This window comes from Montipora capricornis, chromosome 11 (genome assembly GCF_036669925.1).
Source record: "Montipora capricornis isolate CH-2021 chromosome 11, ASM3666992v2, whole genome shotgun sequence".
NCBI classification, from domain to species: Eukaryota; Metazoa; Cnidaria; class Anthozoa; order Scleractinia; family Acroporidae; genus Montipora; species Montipora capricornis.
In genome coordinates this window covers 12,279,097-12,289,096 of record NC_090893.1, presented here as the reverse complement: position 1 = coordinate 12,289,096, position 10,000 = coordinate 12,279,097, and the positions used below count along the sequence as shown (strand labels likewise).

The following is a 10,000-nucleotide window of genomic DNA, read 5'->3' as shown; positions in this document are numbered from 1 at the left end:
GATCACTAGGTGAAGGTGAAGCTGAGGGCTCCAGTGCTAAATCAGGCTGACAAGATTCTCGCGTCTTTACTACTTCAAACAAAGCATTGAACCACTTGCCAAATCCTTGATCCTCCTGAAATCTCTTGATTCCAGTTGCTGTTTTCTGTGTAAGGGCTGCTTTCTTACACAAGCAGACACATTTTTTTAACTCGCTTCGCAGCTGATTAACAGAGAAATGGAAGTCTTCACCTCTTGCAGAGGCCCTGGCTTTAAGTTCTTTTAAAATCTCTCCATACAACTCTCCATTTCTTTGATTTTTTGTGTTTGCAAAAATAAGTTTCTTTTTATATGAGCTGTTACTCACAATGATATCTATTAAGATCATCAAGTGCCCGTGAACACCACTTGGCTTTCCGACCAGGTTTTTTTTTCTTTTTTCCGTTTGGTTTTTTGCAGAAAAGTTTGTGAGATGTTTCCAAGTCTCCATCACTTTCATCCTCTTCATCCTCTTCTATCCCATAATCATCATCATCATCATTATCATCATCATCACAAAATAAGCAGGATGATAAGTGCTACCAGTTATATCTTATCCACTAAATAAATGCTTTTCCCATTACATTATTTATGTTAACATTCGTTTAAAAACGTTTGTAGTTGACTGCTGCACTTGTTTGTTATTGTTGGGAAACAGGTTTTAAAGAACAATCTATTGAATTCGTAAACATGGCAATAGAAACATAAATGATATAGCATTGATCAGTATCTTCGTTCCACATTCGAAACTTTATATACATGTGGATATAATGTTTTTACTCTGGCCTTTTCGAATTTATCTTCTTTCATACATTTTTTTTTTGTAGAAGGTCGTTCTTCTTGCTTCTCAAGACTCGATCTTCGCGGGATTCATTAAATCATTACCTGCAACGGTCTCTTCCCTCTCTTCCTTAACTTCTCATCTCTTATTTTCCTTAAAATTCATCTTCCAAATCGGCACCCTTAATCCTCACGGTATTAACGAACGCTTTTCATTTAACTAATATATTCCTATTTTTCACGTTCTCTATACGGTGGCCAATTTACATTATCAACTCCGTTGATAAAACCAAATTCTCTGAAACATGGCTCGCAATATGCTACTGAACTGCCCATTTTCCAGCCCCTGACAGTTTCATCATTCTCGAAGAGTGAACAGGGCATACAGAAGTATTCCTTGCACCTCAAACAAGTATATTTTGTATTCTTGAAGCACGAAGAACAAGATTGTTCTTTTCCCGCCATTGTTTTCGAATATAATCTTCTGCGCATGGCAGCTACCTAAAAACTAGTGGGATTGTGGGAAAAAATTACTAATTTAACATATGCATAATGTATGCATTAAGTTCGGCACATACACCTTATTCTAAAATGGCCGCTGATTTATGCGCATACAAATAGCCCCTTGTTGCCTCGTTCAAGGTAAAATATTCTTTTGAATTTTAACCTTAAGAACGAGGCATCAAGGGCTAATTTGAATAAAAACAAAAGAATATTTAAATGGCGGCCATTTTGGAATAAGGTGTATGTGAAGATCGGCAGAAGCACGACGTCTGAACCAGGCCTCAGTCGAATAGAACGCCAGAGTCGACCCTAATACAATAACTGTCGATCCTAATTGATTCAAACGTCGAACTTTACATCTGCAGAACCTAATTATTAGTATCGTATAAACTCTTGTTCTTAGGCCATCGTAGCTTCATTAGGAAAATAACACAAACAGCGGTGATAAACATTGTATTCCAACGCATTTTTATAAAACTTGACGTTTCGTATGCTAGTCAACACACATTTTCAAAAGTGACCGTTACAATTTTTAAAAACTATATATATATCGAAAACAATAGTTCAACAATCGTTCAACATTAACGATGTATTGAACAAAAATAAAAACAAATCAAATAACCCTGTTCAAGCTACAGTCCCCAAAAAAGATATCTTAATCGTGTTACCCTACTTAGGTCTTCACAGTAACCAAGTCACGAAACGTCTGAAATCCTGCGTATACAATTTCTACTCTTTCGTCAATCTCAAGATCATATTCCAAAACACACGCCGCATCAACTCCTTTTTTCCATACAAAGATCGCTTGAACCGATCTCAGAGGTCCAAGGTCGTCTATAAAGCTGTCTGCTGGAACTGCGATGAATTCTACATTGGCAAAACAAAACGAAGACTCCACGACAGAAAAACAGAACATTTCAAGGCCCTGTCTAAAAGTGACCATTATTCAGCCATTGCTGATCATGTGAAAACCACTGGCCACGACATTAAATGGGATCACTTTGACATTTTAGCGTCCGGAAAAACTGACTTTCACTGTAAAGTTAAAGAGACTTTGTTCATTCAAGAGCTAAAGCCTTCCCTTACTGTAAATAGTAGTGAGAAGTTATTACTTTTCATTATGTCTAGACACGTACTGCTGCAGATCATTTTTCTCAGTCTAGGTTCCAGACCCCTATTGTTTTCGATATATATATAGTTTTTAAAAATTGTAACGGTCACTTTTGAAAATGTGTGTTGACTAGCATACGAAACGTCAAGTTTTATAAAAATGCGTTGGAATACAATGTTCATCACCGCTGTTTGTGTTATTTTCCTAATTATTAGGTTCGGCACATGTAAAGTTCGACGTTTGAACCGACCCTTAAAATAGCAAAAGTAATCGTGCTGCACATGGGACACGCATTTTAGCACATATATTTGCGGTACTCCGCATAGAAAGGACTTGAAATCGCCTGATTTCGGGTTTTGAAGACACGTACATGCGCATGCAAAAGCATACAGCCTTGTCCATTTTTAATTAAGGCTCCCGCAAAGGAGGAAACAATGTGAAGCAAATGTTTCCCCGTTTGCGACCCTAGGAAACATTAATGTGCTTCCTGCGAAGCAAAAATGTTTCTGAATTTGTTCAGAAATATTTTGTTTCCTTAGCTTATGTTTACTCGTTTGCGCGCCGAGGAGGCATTTCGGGAAACAATGTTTCCGCAACAATGTTTCCTCGTTTGCGGGCGCCTTTACCCTCAAACTACTCGTAAAAATTTACTTTTAGGACACTACGCTAACATTAATATTTTAGGTTAACAAGGTGGAAAAGTCGCGATAAACCTACGATAGTACAAAGTTATATTTTGAAGTGACGTTTTCGTCAACGTCGTATATCATCTTAAAGTCCCTAATTTGTGGCGAAGCTAAGAGAAATGTTAACGATCTGACTTTTTTCAGTTTCTACCCGGCGATTTGGGAATGAGCAGAAGATATTACCAAAAGAATACTTCCGACTATATTGTGGTAAGTGGGGAAAACATACAATCCGTTGTACTATTTCTAGTGTCCTGGAAGATGTCGTTTCCTTGGTTTATCTTATTTCAAAATTATTGCAACTCATTTTAAGACCGGGGCAAACTGCTTCAATGTTGACTGCTGTGGTGCGCAAAGGGGTTTAAACATGTCATCAACATTTGATTCAACAAATCTTTACGTGGTTGTTACTTTGGATACAGGCATGGATACGTCATTGAGAGATCGATTAGAGCGCACGCGCATAACAAACAAGGTTGAAAGGAAGGTTGAAAGAGTTCGATTTCATTCAACATTAGTATATGATGGAGGTGGTACCGAACTTCTTGCCGTCTACAACTTAACAGTTTGTTTTCACTCAAACTACATTCGACATTCGCCTTCGATTCAGCATATATCAACACCGTTGATGACGGAGGGGGGGGGGGGGGGCTAGCATCGGTTCAACATTGCTGTTTAACAAAATCGAAGGGATGTTGAAGCAATTGTTGGAGTCGCTTACCCGGGCCTTTAGTGAGAGCACTCGCCTCCCACCAATGTGGCCCAGGCTCGATTCCCGGTCCCAGCGTCATATGTGGGTTGAGTTTGTTGTTGGTTCTCTCCTTGCTCCCAGAGGTGTTCCTCCGGGTTTCCGGTTTTCCCCTCTGCAGAAAAGTTCCGATCGATCCGGAATCCACGGACACATGTTGAACGAGCTCCTGCGCGCTCATAAGGTGTTCCCTGGGTAAACAAACAACAACAAGTATATGATGGAGGTGGTACAGTACTTCTTGCCGTCTACAACCTAACAGTTTGTTTTTACTCAAACTACTCCTGGTACTTTACAAAAATTTGGTTTAAACAAACGAGTCGATGAAGGTTAACTATCTAACCACAGTCAGAAAGATTTCCAAGCTGACGTTTTGAGCGTTAGCTCTACGTTATTCGCTCTGACGAAGGGCTCTCGCTGGGAACGCTACTGAGCTCGCAGGATCTTTCTTACAGCGATTGATTCACCTTTGTTGACATCAACTCGTTTGTTTTAATGAATGTCTATTTGCCACACAATAATATTACAAAGACAATAAATAATAAGAATAAAGTCATAAATAAAAAAGGATGTATATTGCAATAATTCTGGCGAGGAGACCCAAAGAAACCAACGGGCTTATAAGAGGGGCCTCCTCATATGCCTATCATTAATCTAAATAATCTCACGCAATGCTTGTGCGGCATAAGTAACTCAGTTTTTTTTTAAGAAACCCTTACAAATTTTTCTTAAAGTTAAGATAACTAAATGAATTAATAATTGATCCAGGAAGAGAGTTCCAGATTTTTGGACCTAGATAAAGAATTGTAAATTGTTTGATGTTAGTGCGACAAAAATGTGGCCGATAATTGTTGGGTACTCTAGTAGTAACTACCGTAATTGCGCACTTGGCGGCTTGTTTCAAATAAATTTAAAAACATCGGAGGCAATAACTGATCGTCATAATAAGACATGAACTTAGAAGTTTGAAATGAATTCATTGAAAAATGTCTGTGATGCCTGGAATTCTGAATTTGTTATTGCTCGCACAGCACGCTTTTGCAAGTAGAATATTCTATTTAAATCGGAGACATATGTAGAAGACCAAATGGAATTACAATAAGTGAGGTAAGGATGAATTAGTGAGTAGTACAAGGCTAGCTTGGTTCATGAAAAAAGGTAGAATCGAGATCTAAATGTAATACCAACGGATTTTGTGATTTGCTTTGATAAAGAACTTATGTGATGCTTCCAAGTAAGATCCTCATCGAGATAGACACCCAGAAATTTGGTTACGTTTGTTTGTTTTAGTAATTGAATTCCAAAAAAAATGTTAAAATCATGATTCTCTGTCTTGGTTTAAAGATAACATGGTTAGTCTTTTTAATATTAACTGAGAGCTTGTTACATTCCAACCACATATCAAAATTGCCCAACTCGTCATTTAATACAGATTGTACCCTTTTGGGGTCTGAATATGAATAAAAAATACTGGTGTCATCAGCAAAAAGTAAAGGCTGAGTTAATTGAGAAGCATGGGGAAGATCGTTAATAACGCTTTCCAAAATATTTTGTGTTTTTCCAAAATAGCTTTTTCTAACATAAATCTATAGTTTTTGTCGGCAGATTTTTCAGAAACATTGAAATTATCGTGTTTTCACGGACGCTTTTTAAGGATCAACTAAAAGTACGTATTTATTTCTGCAATGTGGAGCATGTCCGAGAAAATTGAATGTCATCACTGTCACGATAATCATTTGGGGTTTGAATCCCTCAAAGAATCTGCGGACAACAGATTCTACAGCCCCCTAAAATCATCAGATGCCGCAGAAATTCTGCAGCCCCGTAAAATGATCAGATGCCGCAGAAATTCTGCACCCCTCTAAATGATCCGAGTCCGAAGAAATTCAGCACTCCTCTAAATGATCAGATGCCGCAGAAATTGTGCAGCCCCCTAAGTTATCAGATGCCGCAGAAATTCTGCAGACCCCTAAATGATCAGATGCCGCAGAAATTCTGCAGCCCCCTAAATGATCAGATGCCGCAGAAATTCTGCACCCCTCTAAATGATCAGATGCCGCAGAAATTCTTCAGCCCCCTAAATGATCAGATGCCGCAGAAATTCTGCAGCCCCCTAAAATGATCAGATGCCGCAGAAATTCTGCACCCCTCTAATTGATCCGAGTCCAAAGAAATTCTGCACCCCTCTAAATGATCAGATGCCGCAGAAATTCTTCAGCCCCCTAAATGATCAGATGCCGCAGAAATTCTGCAGCCCCCTAAAATGATCAGATGCCGCAGAAATTCTGCACCCCTCTAAATGATCCGAGTCCAAAGAAATTCTGCACTCCTCTAAATGATCAGATGCCGCAGAAATTCTTCAGCCCCCTAAATGATCAGATGCCGCATAAATTCTGCACCCCCTAAATGATCAGATGCCGAAGAAATTCTGCACCCCTCTAAATGATCAGATGCCGCAGAAATTCTGCAGCCCCTAAATGCATTATGGGTGTTAAGTACTATGTATAAATTATCATATAGTTTGACAATGATAAATAACCACCATTAGGAGCTCAACATGGTTGATTGATGATATGCAACACTGTGAAGTTACCCTGCTGGAGCCTTCAATGAAATTTTTGCTCCGTTGTTCATTTGGATTTTTAGTTTTAAGTATTTGTTTGTATTGATGATTCCATCACATCATTTGATGATATTCAACAATACAAGGTTTAAATTGACTTTTCACTTGCTAGGGTCAAAAGTTAGTATTGTCTAACTGAAAAACCATGAACATTAACACTTGTTAAGAAATTATGCTATGTTGTGGACAATCACATGCAAGGTCAAAGCACAAGAACATAGTCAATCACAAGGAAAATACTATGACCATTAGGATTTGAGTACAGCATGGGTCAACAAAGGCCGCAGAATTTCTGCAGCCTCTGTTAACCACTGCTGCAGAAATTCTGCGCCCTCTGTTGACCACTGCCGCAGAAAATCTGCGGCCTCTGTTGACCCATCCTGCAGAAATTCTGCGGCCTCTGTTGACCCATGCTGCAAAAATTCTGCGGCCTCTGTTGACCCATGCTGAAAAAATTCTGCGGCCTCTGTTGACCACTGCTGCAGAATTTCTGCGGCCTTTGTTGACCACTGCTGCAGAAATTCTGCGGCTTCTGTTGACCACTGCTGCAGCAATTCTGCGGCCTCTGTTGACCCATGCGGCAGAAATTCTGCGGCCTCTGTTGACTCATGCTGCAGAAATTCTGCGGCCTCTGTTGACCCATGCTGCAGAAATTCTGCGGCCTCTGTTGACCACTGCTGCAGAATTTCTGCGGCCTTTGTTGACCACTGCTGCAGAAATTCTGCGGCCTCTGTTGACCACTGCTGCAGCAATTCTGCGGCCTCTGTTGACCCATGCTGCAGAAATTCTGCGGCCTCTGTTGACCACTGCTGCAGCAATTCTGCGGCCTCTGTTGACCCATGCTGCAGAAATTCTGCGGCCTCTGTTGACCCATGCTGCAGAAATTCTGCGGCCTCTGTTGACCACTGCTGCAGAATTTCTGCGGCCTTTGTTGACCACTGCTGCAGAAATTCTGCGGCTTTTGTTGACCACTGCTGCAGCAATTCTGCGGCCTCTGTTGACCCATGCTGCAGAAATTCTGCGGCCTCTGTTGACCCATGCTGCAGAAATTCTGCGGCCTCTGTTGACCCATGCTGCAGAAATTCTGCGGCCTCTGTTGACCACTGCTGCAGAATTTCTGCGGCCTCTGTTGACCACTGCTGCAGAAATTCTGCGGCCTCTGTTGACCACTGCTGCAGAAATTCTGCGGCCTCTGTTGACCCATGCTGCAGAAATTCTGCGGCCTCTGTTGACCCATGCTGCAGAAATTCTGCGGCCTCTGTTGACCACTGCTGCAGAAATTCTGCGGCTTCTGTTGACCACTGCTGCAGCAATTCTGCGGCCTCTGTTGACCCATGCGGCAGAAATTCTGCGGCCTCTGTTGACTCATGCTGCAGAAATTCTGCGGCCTCTGTTGACCCATGCTGCAGAAATTCTGCGGCCTCTGTTGACCACTGCTGCAGAATTTCTGCGGCCTTTGTTGACCACTGCTGCAGAAATTCTGCGGCTTCTGTTGACCACTGCTGCAGCAATTCTGCGGCCTCTGTTGACCCATGCTGCAGAAATTCTGCGGCCTCTGTTGACCACTGCTGCAGAAATTCTGCGGCCTCTGTTGACCACTGCTGCAGAAATTCTGCGGCCTCTGTCGACCACTGCTGCAGAATTTCTGCGGCCTTTGTTGACCACTGCTGCAGAAATTCTGCGGCCTCAGTTGACCACTGCTGCAGCAATTCTGCGGCCTCTGTTGACCCATGCTGCAGAAATTCTGCGGCCTCTGTTGACCCATGCTGCAGAAATTCTGCGGCCTCTGTTGACCACTGCTGCAGAATTTCTGCGGCCTCTGTTGACTCATGCTGCAGACGTTCTGTGGCCTCTGTTGACCCATGCTGCAGAAATTATTTGTAATTTTGAAATGCATTGTTGACCCATGCTGCAGAAATTCTGCGGCCTCTGTTGACCCATGCTGCAGAAATTCTGCGGCCTCTGTTGACTCATGCTGCAGAAATTCTGTGGCCTCTGTTGACCCGTGCTGCAGAAATTCTTTGTAATTTTTAAATGCAATGTCCAGATAGTGTATTAAGTGGTGTAATATCTTTTACTCTGTTTTTGTTGTAACAGTGGCACACGTGCCTCTGAATCATTGGTTTTACTGGGTATTGATGAACATTTCAAATTAAATTGAAGATTTAGGTGTTTATATGTCTGTCCATCCGACAAATGTGTATATATATACTGAACCTTTTTGTAAGGGCCGTGAAAATGGCATCCTTTTTTTTTATAAAATTCCAGCAAACTTAACAGTCCGCAAAGGACACCATATTTTTGCGTTTTCTTGTAGCACACCACATTTAATAGTCTGCTTAGGCCGGGGAACGTGTGGAATTAAATCGAACAAATTTTTGGCGACAAGGAAAATAACTTAATCCACTCCAAAGCCAGGCCACGAATACCATAATGTTCCAACTTGCCAAATAGGATTTGATGGTCAATGGTATCAAATGCTTTAGAGAGATCTAGGAAAACTCCTGAAGTGGTCTCATGTCGATCAATTGCAGATGCAGTTTGTTAGTAAGGTGAATAGATGGAAGAGAAGTAGAGCGGTTTTTCTGAAAACCATATCGACGACTGTAGAGTATGTCGAGTATGTTATATTTGTGAACAAACTCTCTTAACCGATTGTACACAACTCTCTCAAGAAATTTCGAGAAATTCGATAATACACAAATAGGTCTGTAATTCACAAAGAGACAAGGATCCTCACTTTTGTAAACAAGGGTTACTTTATCAGTATTCAATTTGTCTGGCCATGGGAAAATGCCTTTTTGCAGCTACTGATTAATTTAACTCTTTCGCTCTTTCGCTAAAAGTTCGCTAAAGGTGACGAAATTAAGTGAAAAAAACTTTTGATTACACGCATTGGAGTGTTGTCGTAACCAGGGGCTCGCCCAGAAGCTAATGTTTTAGGAATATTTTCAAGTTCTATTGTAGTAGTTGGCTCTAGAGTAATAGGATTGTTATTATTGTCGATGGGGAATGAACGAAAATTAGAAATAACTGCTGGTATAGCACTTGCAAGGCAATATTGCAATATTAGTAAAACATTTACAAAATCTGTCAGCAATCACCTTGGGATCGGTGATTGACTTTCACATTTAAAGGAACAAGGCAATGAAGGGCTTTGTTCGTTTGCGTATTTATCACTTCATTTAGCAATTTCCAAGTTAACTCGCTCTCGTGTTAATGAAAGCCGTTGCTTGATCTCCAACAGTAACAAGTCTTCAAGTGAAGCTATGATCTTCGCAGTTATGAACGCAATTTTTACAATTATGTAGAGAAGCCTGAAAAATTCAGGACTTCAACGGGGTTTGAACCCGTGAACTTGCGATTCCGGTGCGACGCTCTAACCAACTGAGCTATGAATCCACTGACGTTGCGAGCTGGTCATTTGTGGCTTCTAATGGTCCCCTTAGCAAACAATCAGTGATGCAGTGGTATATGACATGAATCATATATGAACTGCGGATATGAATTCAAGTGAAGCTATGATCTTC

At 41.0% G+C, this 10,000-nt stretch overlaps 1 protein-coding gene and 1 pseudogene across 1 annotated transcript in view; one reads left to right on the top strand and one right to left on the bottom strand.

Annotated features, from left to right (window-relative positions):
- Positions 1-1,290, bottom strand: part of LOC138024607 (uncharacterized) — a 1,536-nt pseudogene extending 246 nt beyond the window's left edge.
- The window catches only part of LOC138023947 (endothelin-converting enzyme 1-like), a 56,659-nt gene that overhangs the window by 21,730 nt on the left and 24,929 nt on the right, over positions 1-10,000 (top strand). Inside the window, exon 4 of the mRNA XM_068871029.1 lies at positions 3,244-3,309. Coding sequence (XP_068727130.1) covers positions 3,244-3,309 — 66 coding nt within the window. The remainder of the gene's footprint in view (positions 1-3,243; positions 3,310-10,000) is intronic.